General features: G+C 39.7%; 1 protein-coding gene across 1 annotated transcript in view; it reads right to left on the bottom strand.

Moving 5' to 3' along the window:
• Positions 1-4,567: 4,567 nt before the first annotated feature.
• The window catches only part of CUL5 (cullin 5), a 97,546-nt gene continuing 79,309 nt past the window's right edge, over positions 4,568-22,804 (bottom strand). Inside the window, exons 12-19 of the mRNA XM_047070776.1 lie at positions 20,036-20,168; positions 19,070-19,201; positions 16,218-16,341; positions 15,482-15,657; positions 14,757-14,918; positions 13,690-13,808; positions 12,951-13,074; positions 4,568-8,153 (exon numbers count right to left, since the gene is read on the bottom strand). Of these exons, the coding sequence (XP_046926732.1) occupies positions 7,959-8,153; positions 12,951-13,074; positions 13,690-13,808; positions 14,757-14,918; positions 15,482-15,657; positions 16,218-16,341; positions 19,070-19,201; positions 20,036-20,168 (1,165 nt within the window). The 3' untranslated portion in view covers positions 4,568-7,958. The remainder of the gene's footprint in view (positions 8,154-12,950; positions 13,075-13,689; positions 13,809-14,756; positions 14,919-15,481; positions 15,658-16,217; positions 16,342-19,069; positions 19,202-20,035; positions 20,169-22,804) is intronic.

Here is a 22,804-nt window from a genome sequence, read left to right as displayed (position 1 = left end):
AGCAAATCTAATTTTACTGATCCCTACTTACCACTCTGCACAGTCTACTTCAAAATGTAGGGCAAGACACAACCCAGCTGCCACCTCAGATGCTCCAAGCATGGCACGAAATGTTTACTCATTCAGCAAACACAGTAGAAGTAAAGGTAAACGAAGGTCAGATTCTAGGCATAAAACAGAAGTAGAATTAATAAAGTGGGGTGGGGAGGGGAGCAAGAGAGACTTAGATCAAGGTTACTAACCTGGGAGACTGAGTTAGTTCTTAAATAGAGCAAGTTTGTGATACATGATAAAATGTTCCAGAATGAGCTGGAAAGACATGTTGATCCTGGCAGGGAGAGCCTGGGCTGGAGCATTAACATGCAGTTAGCAGTGGAAGTGAGGGTAGTGGATGAAATCACTCCGGGAGATCATGTGGCTCAGCGAGAGGAGGGAATCGAGAGGAAGCTCTGGGGTGTGCAGGCAGAGAAAGAGCCAAAGAACGAGAGAGGTGAGTGTAAGCTGAAGGGAGAATGGTATCTTTGACACCAAGGGTTGAAATAAATCCACTAACTAGGACTGTGAACGATGCAATGCTGAATGTGGAATTTAAGAAACAAAACAGACGAGCAAAGGGGAAAAAGCAAAGAGAGAGGCCAACCAAGAAATGGACTCAACTACAGAGAACAACACACTGATGGTCACCAGAGGGGAGGTGGGAGTGGGGTGGGGGAAACAGATGATGGGGATGAAGGAGGGCACTTGTGGTGAGTAATGGGTGATGTATGGAAGTGTTGAATCAGCATATCGTACACCTGAAACTAACATTACACTGTGTGTTCCCTATCTGGAATTTAAACAAAAACTTAAAGGAAAAAAAAAAAAGATGGAGAGGTGCCTGGGTGGCTCAGTCACTTAAGCTCTTGACTCTTAATTCTGGTCTAGGTCATGATCTCAGTTTGTGAGTTCAAGCCCCGTGTCGGGCTCTGCACTGATAGTGTGGAGCCTGCTTGAGATTCTCTTTCCCCCTCTCTCTCTCTCAAAAATATATAAACATTTTTTTTAAAAGATGGAAATACTGTAAGATCGAGTAAGAGGAAGACTGAAGATGAACCTTTGAAACTTTGATGAAGCAACAGGGAGGTCAATGTTGACCTTGTTAAGGGGACTGGGGGGGGGGGACACGAGGCAATGGTACTAAGTGGAAGAGAGAGAGAGAGACAGCGGATTACTCTCTTAAGATAGAAGACAATGGAAGGAGGAAAATAGGGTCGCAGCGCGAGCAAAGTAGGGGAGGAATATTTTTAAGCATGGTGGGCACTTGCACATGTCTGCACGCTGGTGGGTCTCAACATCAGCATTACATCAGCATTACCTGGGGGGCGTGTGGAAATTCAGAATGCTAGGCCCTACCTGACGATTTCTGCAGATCTCGGGTAGGATGTACTCTTCCAAGTTTTCAAGTATGGCACTGCTGGTCTGTGGACCAGATCTTTAACAACCGCTGTTGTAGGCTAAGGACGAAATAACCAGATGGATGTTTGGAAGGTAGAGGAAACAGGAATTTTTGGAGCACTAACGGGAGGCAGAAGATGGGTTTTAGCGAGAAAGTAAAATAGTTTGTCCTTGACTAAGAAGTGAGGTATCTCTTCCTCTGAGACAGGCAGGCAGGTGAAGAGGTGCAACTATGAGAGATAAAGCTAGAGGTGGAAGGAAGGCAAGTTATGAAAGTTCATGGCTGAAGGCTTCATTTCCTCTGATCTGCTCAAAGCAAGGTCATCCCCTGAGAATGGAGGAGGTAAAGTAAACAGTCAGCAGCCACAGGAAAAGGACCTTGTAAAGATATTGCCAAACTCTACTCTTTCTCAGAGGCATGACACTTGTGGTGTCTTAACGGAGTGTTAATTTTCAAACCCAGCTCATACAACGTATGTGCCAGACAGGTTTCTTTTAGCACTCATTTTTAGCAGGACTGGATCCAACTTTTGACATTTTGAGAACTCTTTTTGAGAAAGCAAGTTATATGAAATTACAAATTTGCCATTTAAATTGGATTTTTTTTTCGTGTTGAGTTGTAGTTCTTAATGTATTTTGGTTATTAACCGCTTATCAGAAATATCATCTGCAAATATTCTCTCCCATTCAGTAGCTGCCTTTTTGTTTTGTTGATGGCTTCCCCTGCTTCACTTTGATATGATCTTAAGTTTTATAGTTTCAGGTCTCACATCTTTAATCCATTTAGTTTTGTGTATGGTGTAAGGAAGTGGTCCAGTTTTCCCAACATCATTTACTGAAGACTGTCCTTTCCTCATTGAATATTTTTGGCTCCCCTGTCGTAGACTAACTGATGGTACAGGCATAGGTTTATTTCTGGGCTCTTTGTCCCACTCCATTGATTTACGTGTATATTTTTGTGCCAGTAACATACTGTTTTCATATCCAGGCTTTGTTGTTCCATCTATAGGGAATAGGAAGAAGAGATTTGGCATAATTCTGAAGGGTGCTAAGATTTTCAGAATGGTAAATGAGCACTGGCTCCAACCTAAAGTCACCAGCTGCATAGGCCCCTAACGGGGGTCAGCCTGTCCGTTGAAGCTTTCGGGCATGGACTTCTCCTCTTCAGCTATGAAGTTCCTGATTGCACCTTCTTCCAGTAGGCAGCTTGTATCATCCACACTGAAGATCTGTTAAGTGTAGCCACACTCATTAATTTCTCTTAGCTAGACATTCTCGATTACTTGCTGCAGCTTCTACATCAGCACTTACTGCCTGACCTTGCACTTTTATGTTACGGAGATGGTTTCTTTCTTTAAACCTCACGAACAACCTCTGCGAGCTTCCAACTTTTCTTATGCAGCTTCCCCACCTCTCTCGGCCATCACAGAATTGAAGAGAGTTAGGGCCCTGCTCTAAATATCAGGCTTTGGCTTAAGGAAGTGTGGCTGATTTTATCTCCTGTCCAGACCACTAAAACTTTCCCCATGTCAGCAATGAGGCGGTTTGGTTGGTTGGTTGGTTTTTATCATTCGTGTGTTCACTGGAGTAGAAGCACTTTTAATTTCCTTCAAGAACTTTTCCTTCCATTCACAACCTGCTGACTGTGCAAGAAGCCTGCTTTTGGCCCATCTTGGCTTGCGATATGCCCTCCTCACTGAGCTTAATCATCTCTAGCTTCTGAGTCAAAGTGAGAGACGTGTGATTCTTCCTGGCACTTGAACGAGAGTTACTTGGCTTAATTTCAGTACTGTTGTCTCAGGAGTAGGGAGGCTGGAGGAGAGAGAGATCGGGAAACAGCCAGATGGTGGAGTCATCAGAACACACAGAACATTTATGGATTAAGTTTGCCACACCCTTACACGGGTGCGGTTTGGGGCACCTGAAACCATTATAAGAGTAGCACCAAAGATCACTGATCACCAGAACAAACGTAACCAACAAAAACCTTTCAAATACACAAAAATTATCAAAATAGGACACACACACAAAGTAAGCAAATGCTAATTGGAAAATGAAGCTGGGTTGCCACAAGCCTTCTATTTGTAGAAAACTTACCTGCAGAGTATAGTAACGTGAGGTGCAGTGAGGTAGGCTGGTGCAAAATTCCTAGAGCCTTTCCCAGGACCTGGGCGGGGGCCTGACCAAGTTACATGAAACTCAAGCTTCTGGGCCCGCCTCTAGGTTTAGGTGAATCTTCTACCGACACCATATTTTTCATTGCTTTCATTTCCAAGTCAACTCCCTGCCCTGCCCCAATCCCTGCTCAAGTCCAAAGTTGAGTTTAGGATCATGACGAAGTACAATAGACTTAATGTCTGTGTCTCTCCAAAATTCATACTTTGAAACCTAATCCCCAGTGGCGTGGTATACTAGGAGGTGGGGCCTTTGCTTGGAGAGGTGATTAGCTCGTGAGGCAGGGCCTTCATGAAGGGGAGTAAGACCCTTAGAAGAGAGACCCCGGGAGCTCTGTCAACCCTCTGTCCTCCAGGTGAGGCCACAACCACAAGTCTGCAGCCTGCAACCTGGAACAGGTCCCTCACTGGAACCAACCGTGCAGGCACCTTGATCTGGGACTGACTCCAAGCCTCCAGAAATGTGAGAAACACGTCTGTGGTTTATAAGCCAGTCTGCGGTACCTTGTGAACACACTGTCCATCCTCATAACCTTATTACTAATCTCTAGCTTTGGAATTTAAATACCTCATAGATTTTCAAATAAACGCAAAACATGAGATAATTCACTTTATATGTTTTCATTTTTATCTGATATAAAAATTCAACTTGTGGTTCTGATACGACCTATCTAACCTGATGAAGGAATGCGTCAATCACTTTCAGGTCTGAATTTTTTTCCCTTTTCCAGGCCTGATAACCATACGCTATCATCAGTGGAAACAGGTACATTCATGAGAGCTTTCATTTTGGACTAAAATTTAAAATCTACAAGAAGTGGGTTACTCTTCGTGCTTCTGATTTGTAAGGCTAAGATTTACTATTTCACCGTGAAATGCATAAATGTACCTATTACACAAATTTAAATTTAACTCTTAAAAACTATGTAATAGTAGAACATCAACATTTTCTGGATAGGTGAAAGCTTTTATATTACATTTTTATTTTGCAAGAAAATAAATTATACAACTTAAAAAATAAAATCCAAAAATTAAGCAGTTCATCAAAATATTTCAGCCTACTGCATACAGAAACTGCTACCATTTAAAATTGTACAGCATTATCATCTCAGTATGTAGTGGCACACATTCAAAATCGTATATACCATACGAAGATAGATTACAACTTAGGAACGCAAATTTGTTCAACACTCCAGACGACATATATAGTGTAGATGACAGGAAAGCTCTCGTGTAATGTTTATTTCACAAACATGACCTTGGAAGAGTTTATAAGATAGCATCCCAGTCATTTACATGAAAATAGAAAAACCAGCTTGAGCTTAAGATAGCAAATCTTTCTGGAAAACTAGCAAATCTTTCACCCAAATTGAATTTCAAAAATTTGCCCTGTGAGCAGGGCTAATGACATCCTACTGCAAAGAATGCAAAATACTTTTTAATTACTCTGGTCATATTTTGTATTAAATTCAATAAAAAGTAAAAACAAGGAAGCTAACATTTCATTTTTGGAAATTTCAACATTTATGCACAAAATAAGAGTAAGAGACTTAAATGAACAGGTTGACAATGCAGGGACCCCTCCAATAAGTGTAAAAATTGGAAGACTTCATAATTGATTTCAAGATCCTCATTAAATCATTGGAACACTAATGTTCTAATATTTATCTCACTGTAAGCATTAAAATGAGATATTAGCATTAAAAGATAAAGCATTAAAATGAGCATTATCTTTTACTTTGTAACTTTTGCTTCGTGTCCCGGACTCCGGCAACGGGAGACGACGAAGGTTCACACTGGCCAGAAGGCTCCATCTTCCCACGAGAAACGGAGTGTTCGGCCTTAGTTGACCCCTGGCTCGCCTCCACTGCCCCACCCCAGGCCCCAGTGGCGGCCTGGACTCCTCTCCCTGGACTCTGTCAGGTTTCGCCCCTGCTCAGGCAGCACGACTTTTAAGTGCAATCGGAGAACAGGGGCTGGATAAAGAATGCTAACTGTGATTCTGTGCCTCTAGCAAGTGCCTCACAATCTTTTTGTCAGATTCTTTTTTGTTAATTAGCAAACCTACCGTCCAGACATATTTAAAGAAAACTTAACAATGGTATAGGCACCTCGTCAACTAAATTGTTTTCATAAACACCAAAAAGTAGTTAAATTTTGTATACATAACAGAAAAAAATGGTAACTGTAAGTCTACAGTATTTGCTGCTGTTCAATTTCCCAAAATACAATTAGGACATAATTCGCTATTAAAAAATTTATAAAATTGAATAGAAAACTTTGCTATGGATTTAGTTACCCACTTTTGCACTAAATTTTCCATTATAAATCAAAACATCATGACTCTCAAATGACCAAAAGATGAGAAATTCCAAAAATGTTCTAAGAACAATTATGGTTTGAAGCAACAAATCTTAAACTTTAAAAAATGGCCTGTAATTTCCCCTTCAACTGTTCTCCCCCGTGGGCGTTCTCCTACTGGATAAGCACATATGCTCCTCAGAGTGTTATATTAAATGTAAGGGCCACAATTATTACAAAATTATTGTTTTCTAAATTTCAAATGTACCCATTGTTCACCGTCCTCTCATTCCGTTTATTCTCCCCAACACACTTCGTGTAATACCTGACATGCGCTGCCCTAGAGCTGGGCATAAGATTTTAAATTAGAAACAAAATCCTAATTTTCTAGGAGTTTTGGAACAGGCATTTGAACATCACCAGCGACACCTTAGATGTTGTAAATTTGCTCTCCGTCCCAGCAGCAGACAGCTCACGATGCTTTCTGGAGGGGGGGGGGGGGGGGACAGACTCGCTGTGACGCTCCTGAGAGCACTCTGCGTAGTACTGTCACTGTCTACCTCTCGGAGCTCAGCTCTCTGCTTCCTACTACTTCCAAAGTCATAGGTTTAAAATAATACTTAATATCAAACAAGATACAAACGAATTTGCGAGAAAACTTGGAACGTGCAGCATAACGAATAAAAATCCGTGTGGGAGCCGCTCTTTCCCAACGGGGAATCGTCTGTCCCATCTCGGTTGCCCGCGTCCTCACATCCCGAGCTCCGCATTACTCTGGATATTCAGTTCCCAGCAAACCAGTCAGTTGCTACTTTGGATTGACGGAACATTTTAAAAACATTTATTTTTAAAATATATAAATATATATGTACATATATTTGGCAAGTTTACTGCTCATATTAAGACCGCAACAATCTGCTTATGCTTTTCAGGCCTTAGGCTGTGGTTTTGCTATTCCTCCTAGGTAACGGACACTCACTACTCTTTAAAACAGAACGTCTTCCTTTCCAGAAACCTGAGGCTATAAATCCCTTATCATCAGAGTTTAAAATTCCAAAACATTTCTATGCTGCAGATCAAGTGATCAGTTATGTAACCGTACTAATAGGACAGGAGGAGACTTCTGCCTTGTTTTTAGTAAATTTGGATATAATCAATTAGGCATAATAAATATTAGATAAATATTAAGTGTGTTATTGAACACACTTAATATGTTTGTTTTGCGATTTTTTTCCTCTGCAATTTAAATGATCTGTCTCCATACATTTTCTTAAACGGTTGAAACAACAAAGTAATATAAGCTTTACTTTTTCAAAACAAGCTGTCCAGCCATAGCAGATTTTAAAACTCCTTATTTAACAACAAACAACTAAACTAGCAGTCTCCTGCTTAAAAAGAAAGCCAACATTTGTAAGTTGGAAAAATCTCGTATCATTTTCAGGTCACCATTAAATCCAGTTATTATACTGAAGCAGGGCGTGAACAAATAATGTGATGCTATTAAATACTTATCTCCTCACCTACATCTGTCCCCCCCACCCCGCAGTGTCGTGTACACCAGCTCCCTCTTTTGATCAAAAGAAACCAAGAGTGCTATTTCTAGTTTTAATTGCATTAAAAAAACCAAAACATAACAGCATTATTCAGTGCACGAATATCTGAAGATCCTTCCTTGTGCAAGTACATTTTTTGTCAGAGAGGAAAAAAAAAAAAGAGGAAAAAAGCAATTAAGAACCCCGCCCTCACCCTTCCCAACTATTTCTTCCGATGGGTATAAATCAAATTTTCTGTGAAAAGTTCATAATGGGCTCTTCATGAATGCAAGTTTCTCCACAAAACAGCATGCTGTTACCGAGTGTGCAACATGAAGGGATGCCATCATGCTAACTAACGTGACTGGCAAAATATAGTTGTTTTGTCAGGTAAGGCAGAGATTTTAATAGTTATGTAATCAAAGTCCAAATAAACCTTCCTCCAGCACAAACTGTTACAACTTTCTGCCCAAGCACTCTGCAATTTGGGTTCTAATGTTGTCCATGATATTCAAAATTATGCCATATATATGAAAGTGTTGATATCGGATTCATCTCTTCTGATGTATTTGTGCTCTATTAGCCATTCTATTTGCTCTTTTATCATTTTCTTTTGTGGCAAAAACATGTTTTTCAAAATTTCTACTAGTTCAGTCTGCAGCTGAGCATTGCTAATTTTCTTTCTCATCTTCATTATTTGTATGATAGCTTCCTAAAAGAAAAAGAAAAATGAAAAACATTAATATATTACATTTTAGGTAAACCAACAAAAAATGACTTTTTTATGTATTTCATCCTCTTTCCAACATCCACCCCAATGATCAATCACTAGCAGATAAGTCTTGAGACCAGCGGCTTTTACTTAACAAAGTAAATCTGATGATAAAGATTTTGACAAATGAGGAAAAGCAAAATAACCTAGAACCTCTCTGCGGAAAACCACACCGAATGTTCTGGAGTACTCCCAATACTTTTTTCCACATCATGCACATGTTAACAATTTATCTTGCTTGTGAACACAGTATGTACATAATCTGGCATGGTGTTAACCATCACTTAAGAAAGAGCAAATCCCTTACTCCTTTTCCATCATATTCAGAGTTAATTCTTTTTTTTTTTTTTTTTAATTTTTTTTTTCAACGTTTATTTATTTTTGGGACAGAGAGAGACAGAGCATGAACAGGGGAGGGGCAGAGAGAGAGGGAGACACAGAATCGGAAGCAGGCTCCAGGCTCTGAGCCATCAGCCCAGAGCCCGACGCGGGGCTCGAACTCACGGACCGCGAGATCGTGACCTGGCTGAAGTCGGACGCTTAACCGACTGCGCCACCCAGGCGCCCCTAATTCTTTGTATAGTAGCAAATGCCAGCTGGTGTCTATTTTTAAAAATCAAACATTACTACTCTTTATATATTTATCAGATTAATAAATTATATTTGCTATAGTTTATTGATTCAATTACTTTGACTTCTTACAGGAGTAAGCACTGTTCATCTAAGTCAATTTTGTAAGTATTTCCTTGACGATTTAATTACTATTAAGCTTATAACAGAGATAATCAGAAAATGATTAAGTGTTCTTTTCTCTTTTGCTTTTCCAGGATAATCTCTGTCCTTAGCAAACCAAAGGCATCTATCTACCTTGGTGGAGATTAGAGTTTGCTAAAAAAGGAAATGTGAGAACAGAAAATTAGGTGTGTGTGTGTATATATATACACACATATATATATACACGCATATATATACACATATATATACATATATATGTATATGTGTATATACACATATATATATGTTTTAAGTTTGTTTATTTATCTTGAGAGAGAGGATGTGCATGGAAGGGGCAGAGAGAAAGGGAGACACAGAATCCCAAGCAGGCTCTGTGCTGTCAGCGTGGAGCCCAATGCAGGGTTTGAACCCACAAACCGCGAGATCATGACCTGAACTGAAATTAAGAGCCAGATGCGTAACCAACAGAGCCCCCAAGGAGCCCCGGTAATATCTGCTTTTAACATTCAAAGAGGTGTTTTGCTGCAAAGCAGTAACAGGCTTGGTGGCCAGGAGCTGTCCCCTATGGAGGGAGACTTAAGGATCCCTCCCCTGTCATTAGGAGAGGGAGGGAACTCCTCCCATTATCAGTGCGACAGGATGCCAGACTCTGGACTGCAGGGCTTGCATCAAGGGTCCCGAGGGAAAGGGGGAAAAGGGGAAGTCTTCAGGCACGTGAACATCACAGGAGCCAGGGAGGAGGAACAAATGTAAATGTCTCCAGTCCGCCCTCCTCCCAGCTCTGGTGGAGGAGAGGAAGGTAGGCTGTGTGAAAGAAGTGGAAAGGAGAACCGCACAGGGGCTCCAGCCTCGGGTCTGCACTTACTGTCTGCCGAAGACGGCATGATGTGGTATGAAGAGCTCACTGCGGAACCCCTCAGTCCCCACACGATGCGGACAGGGTCTAGAGCCAACAGACCCGCAGGGGCAGGGCCGTCAGGGCCAGGGGAGAGGAATCTCGCAGCAGCAGCTGATCATGACAGTGTGCCGGGCAGGCCAAGGGGCCACACCGAAGATGCGGCAGAGTCTCAGCGAGTTTAAGAGCTCAGTTCAGAACGGAGGGCAGGCAGTCAGAGCAGGGAAGGGGCCAGGAGGCCCTTACCAACCGGGAAAAGAAGCCCCAGCTCCTGTGCTACAGCCAGCAGCAGCAGAGAGCCACAGAAAGTCAAACTCCCACAGGTGACAGGTAAAGCACCCCACAGATGTCAAGAGCAAGAACCCAGGACACTGTCACAATGATGTGACGATCCCTTCACTGTCACTACAAGGTCACGTGGACTCCTTTCACCCTCCGTCCATCCCGATGCCATGTGGGAAACAACAAAGGGCGAGGATGGGTAGATCAGGGTCAGGGAGAAATGAGAAAGGCTGAGCATTACATCAGGGACAGCCTGGATTACGGGACTGCACATAATCACCCATCTGTTTCGGACAAAACAGAAAAACTGAATTAAAAAAAATTTTTTTTTTTAAATGTTTGTTTATTTTTGAGACAGAGACAGAGCGTGAACAGGGGAGTGGCAGAGAGAGAGTGGGAGACACAGAATCGGAAGCAGGCTCCAGGCTCTGAGCTGTCAGCACAGAGCCCGATGTGGGACCCGAACCCACGAACTGTGAGATCATGACCTGAGCTGAGGTTGGACGCTCAACCGACCGAGCCACTCAGGCGCCCCTCTGCACATCTTATGGAAGGACTATACTTGCCAACCCGTCACACAGCTCAACTGAAATCCATCTGGAATTTATCCTGGTCTAGCCATACACCAGGACTATATCCAAATTTTTCACCCCAAACGTAAAACTCTCTAAAATCTCTTACTGAATAATCCGTTCCCTTTCACAGCCCATGGAAATTATTTCCTTTATGGTAAAGTTCATCTATACTTACATAGTAGGTTCACTTCTGAGTTAGTTTCCTCAACTAATCTGCCTGTCATACTGTTTTATTTTTGCAGATATTTTACTAAGTTGTAACACTTGGCAAGTTCCACTAACACCTTATTCTTACCTTTTTTTAAGGATCACAAACACTCATTTATATTCTTTGTCATAAAACTGAGAATCAATTTGTCCATTCATTTTTTTTAACGTTTATTTATTTTTGAGGGAGAGAGAGACAGAGTGCAAGCAGGGGAGGGGCAGAGAGAGGGAGACACAGAATCCGAAGGAGGCTCCACGTTCTGAGCTGTCAGCAGAACCTGACGTGGGATTTAAGCGCATGACCCTGAGCCAAAGTCAGACGCTTAACCAACTGAGCCACCCAGGCGCCCCTCACGTCCGTTCATTTTTGAGAGAGAAGAGTGTGAGCCATGGAGGGACAGAGAGGGGGAAAGAGGATCCAAAGCAGGCTCCAGGCTCCATACTGACAACAGAGAGCCCAAAGTGGGGCTCACGCTCACGAACCGCGAGATCATGACCTGAGCTAAAGTCAGATACTTAACCGACTGAGCCACCCAGACAACCCCCTGGCTGAACTTTTATCATGGACAAAACTGACTCCTTAAGTAACTGAGCCTTGTCACTGAAAAATGTGGTATTCCATGGTGAGCCAAAAAAGGCAAAACCAGGCAATGGGACAGGAGTCCGGTTGGAGGGGGGGCTGGCTGCAGTAACACAAACGCTGTGTATCTTAGGTGATGGTCCCCAGGTACGTACACTTATCCAAACTCAACGACAACCAAACTGTGAAATGTACATTGTAGCATATGTAAATTACACCTCAATATAAAGTTTTAGTAAAAAAAAAAAAAAGAGCAACATCTTCTACTTATTCAAATCTCCTTCTGAACCCCCTAGGGATAGCCACCCTCTTCACACAGGTTGTCAACATGACTCATTAAAAAAGTGCCTATGGGGTCTATGCTTTCATTTTTCTCTTAAGCTTTTGAAATTTACATGTTTATTGCTAAACAGAAAAGCAACCGACTTTTATTCCTTTCTCTCCGCTACTTTATCATATTGTATGCTGTGTAAGTAATGAAAAATGTTCATCTTTCCTCTTTTCATTTTTTACTGAGTTGGCCAGCAGTTTCAAATAATATTCAATAAAAATAGTGCAAGTGGGATCACTTGGTTGTAATAAGAATACTCCTAAAGTTAGAATGGACACATATCAGTCTGCAACAGGCACTCTTCACATGTTCAGAAGGATCACAATCTTAGCTTTAAAATGTTTGCTGGCTCAGCCTGCGGGCTATTCTAGATCTTGGGGATATGAGCTGAAGCCCCACGTTGGCGTGGAGAGTTCTAAAAATAAATAAATAAAACTTAAAAGAAAACTTTTTTAAAGTATTCCCTCATTTCACACTACAATGAAATTACAAGACTTACATAAGAATTTGAATACTTCAATCCTAGAATTGTAACTTATTGCTGACACACAGTTAATCAGTCATGGTCAAAGGCAGACACAACCTAAAACCAAGGTTTTGCCCAACAAATACAATCTACCGGTGGGGAGGGGAGGAGGGGAGGAGGGGAGGTGGCACCCGGGTGGCTCAGTTGGTTAAGGGTCCGGATCGTCATTTTGGCTCAGATCGTGACCTTGCAGTCGTGGGATCGAGCCCTGTGTAGGGCTCTGCACTGTAAGCATGGAGCCTGCTTGGGATTCTCTCTCTGCTCCTCCCGTACTTGCACTCTCTCTCTCTCAAAATAATAAACATTAAAAAAAACAAAAAAAATCTACCAGAGGCCACCAAGACATACAGACATCTCTTGCAGCAGCTAAGATAAGGTCAGCAATACAATTTTTAAGTTCCAGTAAAGTGAAAATTAGTTCTTCGTTACAGGTGGAATACCTACTACATGCTTTAAAAATTTTTTTAAACATCTGAAGATAAAAAAAGAGAAAAATTTCTGAAACCAACACTGCACTGTGTAGTCATTGAAATTTAAACAACAAATAAATACCAAAAAAATGCAATTTTTTTCAAAACGTAGACATTCTGTCTTAACGTCACAAACCTGGGTTCTTAGTATTCGTAGCTGAACTATCCCTTCATTCTCCTCTTCTCGCATCCTTTCCGTAGTGAGCTGCAAGCGTCCAATCAAGTTGATTTTACCTCTTTTCTGAACTTTTGCATTTTTTCTATAAAAAACATTGAATCAGATATTTTACAGTGGAAAGCCTTTTAAACATATTACAGCAACAATGTCTGAGAAAAAAGATACAGAAATTTTCTGAAGACTACTATACTAGAACTGTTCAAAGGAAAAGTTACCAATAATCAACAGATAGCTTTAAAATGAACCATAGGATTTCCCCCAAACACAACAAAGGTTCAGTTAATAAAATATGGGTGACAACATGCCCTGTAATAACAAAGCTAATGTAATTTACATTGCCACGAGAGAGCTGAGATAGTTGGAAATATATGGGCTGTTATTCAGCATTATCATCTAAATGGATCTTAAGGAGAAAAAGTGATTTGTGTGAATAGAGCTTCTTTAGAGTGCAAAAGGATGCTTAAAGATGAAAAGCAGTATCATCAGATACCAAAATGTACCCATGAAAAACACGTAAACAAGTGAACACCTCCAGTCCTCAGTATGTTTAATGAACAACTAAATGGCAGAAACCTGGAGCGATGTCAGTGTACATATGTCTTAAAAGTAACGTAAGGAAAACAACCATTTTGCTAACAATAAAACACCAAAGTCAAACAAGGCATTTTTATTTTACATCAACCAACATCAGCCTTACATTAAACTGAACTCCTGGTTCACCGAGAAGAGGGTGCCTTCTGTAAAGTCTTTGGGTGAGTTGACTTGAGGTTCATACAATAAAACTTGCCGCTTGAGCTTTGGGAAAGCTACTAAAGACTATGAAGAAGAAAGAGAAAACAATTACCATCTATAAATGGTATGAAATACCAAGATCAGTTCTCCAACATGGCTAACAAAATCACAACCAACTTCTGCCTGGTGCCTCGACCGGTCCAACACTGTGAATGTATGGCGAGGAAAGGACAAGGAGGGGGGCAGCTCACGAGGAGGGAAGCACTAAATGATCCCTTCACAGGAAGACAGAGACTGCAGGGATCGGTCATACACGAGCTCAACAAAACCAACTTGCCACTGACACACCAGCTATTTCTCTCTAGACAATTATTTATTCTGGAACTTCTAAGAGGTCTATGGAGTAGGGGTAACATGCAGCTATGAACAGGAGACTAATGAGTACATTTTACAAGCCCCTGAAAAGACCAAAGTTTCCTAATTCTTGCATTTTTGGTCATAAAATCTTTGAACACATTCTTAGTATGAAATTTCTGGTCACATTCCTCACAGGTAAGATTTAAATACCAACTCAATCTTTCTCTCCACCCCGCCCCCCTGCTTTTTTAAGTTTATTTATTTATTTTTGAGAGAGAGCGAGCAAGCACGAGTAAGGGAGGGGCAGAGAAGGAATCCCAAGCGGGCTCCATGGTGCCAGCGCAGCCCGACGTGGGGCTCAAACTCATGAACCATGAAATCATGACCTGAGCCGAGATCAAGAGTCAGGTGCTCAACAGACTGAACCACCCATGCACCTCAACTCTCCATTTTTTCCCCCTGTTTCATTATCTTGGTAACTTGCTTATTTTCAATTTCTTTTTTTTACCATGAATACCTCATTTATGTATTAACACCTCATTAGCGTTTTTTTTTTCTTGGTTAAAGGTCATTTGCAGAGTGTTATGAATTCATAAATTTATGATAAGCAAGCCATCAAATATTTCCTGCTATGTAACTGGATACACTTTAAAAACAAAAAAACGTGAAACAAACCCATAAAGTCCTTCTAAGCTCAGCGTCAGGCAGTTCAGTTGCAAGTTTTAGATTTTCAAAGCTGATTTTCTCTCTGGGTCTTTGGTTCCATGCAAACAACACAGCCAGCTGAAATGTTGTTACCTCCAGATCATATTGCCCTACTTCATTCTTAAATGTTATCTGCAAGAGAGAAAGTAATATAAAGGTAAGAATCTCTTCAGGATGATTACCACCTCCCTGCTAGAATACTCTCCTTACGTGAGATTATCCACGGAAAAGACTGGCAGTTGTCTTCCAATATATATTTTTCCTTTCCTACACAGTAGTAACAATTTTAACAGACCTTAATGACCGCCCAGAATAAAGGCTCATCTTCCAGCTTTCAAGGAGCGAAATGTGGTCTTGTGACTAGTTCTGCCCAATGAGAGGTGAGTGGAAATGATGGGGGAAACTTCTAGAAGTTGCTTCTAAAGTAAGGAATACTTTCATCTTTCCCTTCCTGTTGGGCTGGAAGACAGCCACAGTGGGCATCACACTGGATTCTGCAGACAAGAGCGATACCTTAAGCATGGTGATACAACCAGAAGCTAAGTCCCTAACAACTTCCTGGGCTAGATCCACTGCACGTGTTCAAACTTTTACACGGGAGAGAAACAAAGATCTATCTTGTTTAATCAACTCTTACTTGGAGTCCTGGTACTTTCAGTCAAACCAATATCTGAACTAATACACCATCTACTTACAATTCCATTTGACATGAGATGATGCCAATGTAATTTTCTACCACTATGATTTTTTTTGTAGAATTCTTCTACTTCAGGTATCAAATCCTCCAGTTCAGTAGGAAGGGAGACAAAGACTTTCTCAGAGCTTCTTGACCATGCACCAGCATTCAGAATTTTTATATTAACCGAATCAGCTATAAGTAGGAATATCAGGAAATATGAAGTAAATAATCTTGAAAATGGATAAAATTCAAAAGAAATTAAATATGTACATACTGGATAAACTTTGGTGAAAACTAAAACCCTAAAGATTTAAAGGTGCCTTTAAAAAAAAAAAAAAAGGATTAGAGGGGCGCCTGCCTGACTCAGTCAGTCAGGGGAGCATGGGACTCGACCTCAGGGTCATGAGTATGAGCCCCATGTTGAGTGCGGAGATTATTTAAATAAAAATAAAACTTAAAAAAAAAAAAAGAAGTTACTCTCTTCATGTGACTGGATCTGAAACCTGTAAAACTCAGGCAAGTGAGTAGTGGCTATTAAAAATAATACATACATACATATAGATACATACATAAAAATAAAGATTACGAATCTAAATTGTTAAATTCTGTTTTGCCAGATGTCTTCAAGGAATGTGGACTTTGTAACATCTTTGTACCTATTACTACTAAGGTTAATTCTAATTTACTGGAAAACAAAGATATTCTCTTTAAGAAAGCCTATATACATAATATATGTAATTATAAAATAATACCTGGTAAAGCCAATTTGTTATTTTTGTGCATTTCCTTAAAAGCTTGGTTCAAATCTTCAGACACTTTTATGTCCTGAAACATTCTAGCAAGCTTATTTACATAATCTGCGGGCATACCAACTTCCTATGAAAAGCAAAGACAAAAGAGGTAATGAACAATAATATATAGAAGCTTTAATATAAAATTAAATTTATTTATTAGAATATTCATAGTCTACTATCTATTAAATTTGATTCTTAAAAACTAAACAAGAGAATACAGGTAACCCAGGCTTTCTCTGCATGAGTTCAATGTGCATGAATCAGTCACCACAGTATAGTTAAATCACACCAGTCCCCCAACAACACAGCTCAACTTTCGGTTATCACCATATATTAAATATGAGTAATGCACAAATTTACTTCTCATCAGTGACCAATCACCATCCGCCTTTCGAAATCTGTTAGTCATCTGTTTATTCAGTTCACCCACAGAAAGCAAAGCACAGTGACAGATCCACTTGACATTTTATAAAAATGGATAATAAAGTGAGCTCAATGGCCAATGAAGATGATAAAAGCACACCAAAGAAATAAAAATAAAGCTGGAAATGAAAATAAACAGAACCTAAATGAAATTCTAGAAGAGCGATCTGAAGTTGTAATGTTGATACTTGCCAATGATGAAGACTAAATACACAGGCAGGGGAACTTAGTGAAGGCAAATTATCAGCACAAACAAAAGGAGCAGTGACAATAATAACAATAATAATGATAAGATGCTGCAGAAGTGGCACCAGCAAAAACTTTCACGACCTTGAGCGCCCACAAACAACAGGGTGGAAGCTGACCCAAACCTACAGAGACAATGACAAGTCTCCCAGGCGCATGGATGGTGCTCATTCTGTGTTCGAAGCCACATGACAAGAAAGCACGTGCTAGTCAACCGATCCTTCATTTACACGACGGCTCTCCTGAGATATAACGCATCTGTCACAAAACTCACTCTTTTCCAATGTACAATTAAGTAGGTTCTAATGTATTTACAGAGTCTCTATAGATTTAGTGTGCTTAGTGTATTTACAGAGTCTCTATGGATTTGGCTACGGTGGACATTGGGAATTAGGGGAATCGTATACTAGGTGGTCTTTGTAACAGAATTCGTTCGCTGAGCATGACGACGTCAACAATCATTCACGTTGTAGCATGTGGCAGTACTACCTTCCTCCTAACTACTAAGAAATATTCCATTGTATGATTAATCCACATTTCGCTTATCCTTTCATCAGCTGAACAGCACTTTGAGCCGTTTCCACTTTGTGGCTCTTATTAATAATGCCGCTATGAACATTCATAGACACGGCTTTGTGTGGTCATACGCTTGAGCGGAGTTACTTAGGAACAGAACTGCTGGGTCAACTCTGTTTAACTTTTTGAGCAACTGCCAGAGTTTTCCAAAGTGACTGCACCAATTTATATTCTCATCAGCAAAGCATGAGATTCCAATTTCTCCTCTTCCTCGCCAACACTTGTAACTGTCTTTTTAATTTTAGCTTCCCTAGGGAGGAAAGGAGGTGGAAAGTATCTCATTGTGGCTTTGATTTGCATTTCCCTAATGACTAATGATGTCGAACATCTTTAATACACTTATTGGCCATCTGAATATCTTCTGTGAAGAAATGTCTATTTTAATCCTTTGACCATTTTTAACTTTTCACTGGTGAGTTGTAAGAGTTCTTTATATATTCTAGATATGACACTGGACATATGAATTGCAAATAATTTCCTAAGCAGTATTAAGTTTCTACAAAGAAATAGTACTTTATGTTTATGAAAGTTTATGTTATAAATTACAGTATACTAAATACATATTCATTTACAAATTTGTTCCTATATATTTATTTTTAATTTTTTAAGTGTATTTTTCTGAGAGACAGAGTGTGAGTGGGGGAGGGGCAGAGAGCAGTGGAGACACAGAATCTAAAGCAGACTCAGGCTTTGAGCTGTCAGCATAGGGCCTGATGCAAGGGTTGAACTCACGAACCGAGAGATCATGCCCTGAGCTGAAGTCAGATGCTTAAGTGACTGACCCATCCAGGTGCCCCTTCTTCCTATATATTTATAACAAAGAGTTTCTAATGTTTTGACAGAAATTTCTCAGTCACAAAATAATTTTTCCCACTGACTGTTAATATTAAGATCATTTTGCACACTGTCGGTTTGCAGGGTAATTTTTACTATCCTGTAAGTATCATGCAAAGCAGGGCAATGTGTAAATGTGTATTTTGAAATACATATATAAATGAAAGACATATATATAAAATATATATATAACTACACACACTATATACAATCTTGCTATGTATTAATAAAATCATATTATAAATCATTAACACCATATATATGTATATAAGTAAAAGATACTCATTACAGTGAACTGACAGGAACAGACTTAAAATATTTTGATATGAGAATTTAGTTATGATTAAATTAGCAGTGATTATCCTAAATAAACCATCGTCTTTTACGTATTGGTTCTTTTGCCTATACAAAAGCCTTTACTTACAGTTATGCATTTACTACTGAAAATACCTTAACAATGTAATGATCTGTCCTATAACCCATTTAATAAGGTCAGTTCAAATGGAAGTGGAAATAGAAAAGAGCAAAACATCAAAAGCACAACAAGAGCAAAGGTGTTTCACTAAAAGTCTTTATTAAGAAAATATACTTTATTAGATACCTATTTTACATAATTGATGCCATGTTCTTATAAAATGTCCCCTACTTCTTCAACACTAACAACATCACTTGAGCACACATAAGAACCATGTGCTATAGTAAGGAAAACAAATATTAAAAAATTTACTTACTCTTAGCCACTCTACCATATTCTCTTCAATTTCACTATCAGCAGAGATGTCTAATATAAGACGTCGCGTCAAATGAGCTTTGTGATATCTCATAAAAACGTCTTTATTTTGTACGTATTTAAGTACCAACAGCTGTACAGAAAACAGAGTTACTTTCAATTCATGTGCACTCTTCGCCACCTCTCTCACTGAGCCCTTTCCATATCCCCCAATGTCAAAGTCCAGAAATTTACATGAGTATATACAGACAGGTCTACTGAACTGCCCGTGTCTGAAAAATAACCAGTCCTGACACACTATTTTACTAAACAATTAGCAAATTTGAGACTAATCAAATAACCTTTTAGTTTCTATAAACATCAAATTTCCAGATTTCATATGCAACGTAATAAAACTTTACATGAAAATTAAGGGTTCTCCCCCAATTTTCTCTTCTGTAAAATCTTTTTCTGACACTCATCTTCTATTGTCTATATTCTCTATCTTTACTTCTTGTTTTTCTTCCTCTCTGTATTCCTGGACTTACGGCATATTACACTAACAGCCAGGATACAAAAATGAAAGCAACTAACTCTTCCCGTCACTCACTGGTGTTGAAACACCTATCCTGGGCTCTCACAAAAAGAAAGAGGTGAAAAACTCCTAGTCTCTCCACTGCCATTCCAAACACCATCAGCCCCATTTCCCCCTTCTTTGTCCTTTAATAGAAGCTGGCAATGAATTCCTTCAAAACAATCAAGAAGGGGGAAGAATTAAATCTATTTTCCTTTCTAGAAGCTACAAAGTAAAAACTTCCAGGAAGAAAAACAACTGCCCTATAGAGATCTCACATTGTAAAATTTCATATTAGCTGCTCATAGATAAACATTTTAAAAAATGTGATGCTATCACAGAAAGTCTTACAAGCAAAACACAAATTCAAAGTAAGATAATTAAAATTTCTGAAATAAAAAAAAAGATATGTACCACTTCTTTAAGCTTTGCTTCAATCTCTTCAGAGGTTAGTTTTTTGCTTAATGGTGTTTTTCTTAACAACATGTCACAGTAATTGGCAAGCAGCTCAGGGCATTTTGATTCAGGCTGAGTTTTTAATCCCACCCTAAAAAACAAAATAAAAGCAGTTGATGAAAAGTGACTGGTATCTACAAATATTTTTTTTTTCACCGTTGATTTTTGAGAGAGAGAGAGAGAGAGAACGAACAAGAGCAGGGGAGGGGCAGAGAGACAAAGAGGGAGAAAGAGAATCCCAAGCAGGCTCCACACTGTCAGTGCAGAGACTGACATGGGGCTCAAACCCATGAACCATGAGATCATGTCCTGATCCCAGATCAAGAGTCCGAAGTCCAACCGACTGGGACACCCAGGTGCTCCCTGCAAATATTTTTTCTAGAGCCAATTTTTCATGAGCAAGACAATGAGGGGGCATAACTTAAGGAGGCCCTCATCTCAGGTTCCCAGGGCTGGCAGGGCCCTGAGAGGGAGACCTCGAAGTAATCTGTATCCTGGGTGAGGGCCTGTCTACTGGTAGCCTTGCCAATAATCTTTAAAAACTTTTCTTTAGGTACTTACTTGCTAAATACTTCTGAAAAAGTATCTAAGTCCTTGCATATTTTTAAGTTAACATTAAAAACTTTTCATTATTAATATGTCAAGAAAAAAGTTACTTCATTCTCTGAAATGTATCCAATGTAACCTAAATTCGTTATGTGATATCTACCATCATCCATTTTCAAAAACTGTAAACAAACTTTTCTTAAACAATGAAGAACTTTTAACTCTATTTTACTTTGCCAACAAAACTTAAAAGCCAGTGTACTATATTTTTTGCTTTAAAGTTCTTTATCTTACTTCTCTAAACTATGTATGAAATAAATTTAAATTCAACATTTCAAAATTCGTGTATATAAAACTTACATGTTATTCTCCCAGAATTTAATTAACCAAATTATTTTAAGTACACAACTTTCCAAAATAACAAACTTGTAATGCTTGTATGTATAAAACATAGGCAGTACGTTACTGTTTGTGTCAACTCTTGCTGAGGGAGATGAAACTTTTTTCCTCCAACTTAGGAACCCAGAAATTACTTTTATTTCTACTTTTTTATCTTTATAAATACACATCTGTCCTGAAGGATCTTATTCTCATAAGTAAGTACATGAGACAGGAAGTTTTTCTGATGTCACTCAACTTGTTGAGAACCTTCCGAGTTACTGGCTTAAAAAATACATACAGATCTAACACAAAAGGTTATTTTTAATAATGCATCAAACTAGCCATCAATTGTGTGGAAAGCAAAGAACTGGAAACCCTATGACTTGCAAAAGGATCGGATACTTAGTTATAAGAAATTCATTTCTCGGGGGTGCCCAGATGGCTCAGCTGGTTAAGCATTGGACTCTTGATCTCAGCTCAGGTCATGATCTCACGATTTGTGTTTGAGCCCCTACACAGGGCTCTGACAGCACAGAGCCTGCTTGGAATTCTCTCTCCATCTCTCTCTGCTCCTACCCCACTTGTGCTCTTTCTCTCGCTCAAAACAAATAACTAAACTTAAAAAAAAAAAAAAGGAATCCATTTTCTGTACATCAATACCAATATTTCAAAATATTCCTTTCTTACGCAACTCGAAGGCTTTTTTAAATGTTTATTTATTTATTTTGAGAGAGAGCGCGAGAATTCCAAGCAGTCTCTGCACTGAGCACAGAGTCTGATGTGGGGCTCAATCCCACGAACTGTGAGATCATGACCTGAGCTGAAATCAAGAGCCGATCATCTAACCGACCCAGGCGGCTTTTTATGTTCCAAGGCAACACACCATACTAAGAATAAGGAGAGGTGCACCTTTCTTTGCACAGCAGGGAAGACTATTTGTGGGGAGAAGTGGAAAGGGCAAATTGTAACGATACTTCCACCAGAGGGCGCCAGTTTAGAAAAGAGCAGATGCGGAAGTGGAGGACTGAAGAACGCATTTCCTTTAAGGTTTCTAACTGGCACTCGCTAGAAAGGTTTTCTGCATCCCTGACGTAGACATGGGCCAGTGGGAAGACCACTAACTTACTTCCCATCCCTCTACCTTCATCCACCCGCACTGCCAATGCCTAGCTCCCGCACGAACTCCTGCCAAGTCTGCAGCGATCCATCATCTCCCTTCCTCCAATTAACCCTGCTGGGAAGACAGATGTCAGTCCTTCAATCTTGACTCTGGGAAGGCAGCGTGTCATTTCCTCTCCTGGGGCTGTTTTAGGGCTTTTTTGTTTCTTTTCAGTTTTCCAGCTGTTTCACTATGACGTACTGATTTAATTTGTATTTATCTTGCTTGGGATTCAAAGAGAATCTAAGAGTTGGCAGCTTTCATCAATTCTGGAAATTTATGGCCAATAACTTTTCAAATACTGCTTATGTCCCCTTTTCTGCTCTAATTCCAATTACATATTGCTATAGACATGTTACCTTTTCTCGGTAACAATTTCCACCTATTTGTTCATTAATGTGTATTATTTGTTCCCTATCACTTATTATCTATTTAAGCTTGTTATTACTAAGATATAATTCACATACCATGCAGTTCATCCATTTAAAGTATGCAAGTCGAAGTTTTTAAGTATATCTATAAACTTGTGCAACCACCATAATAAAATTTTAAAACATTTTCATTACCTACAAAAGAAACCCCACACTCATTAGCCAAATGCCATTCTCCAGCCACCCCTCCCTCCCAGCGCTGGTTACAAG

The sequence above is a fragment of the Lynx rufus genome, unplaced genomic scaffold (assembly GCF_022079265.1).
Source record: "Lynx rufus isolate CCGP_SWC_20201006 ecotype Redwood Valley unplaced genomic scaffold, mLynRuf1.p SCAF_9, whole genome shotgun sequence".
Classification (NCBI taxonomy): domain Eukaryota; kingdom Metazoa; phylum Chordata; class Mammalia; order Carnivora; family Felidae; genus Lynx; species Lynx rufus.
This window is presented reverse-complemented; position numbering and strand designations above follow the sequence as displayed.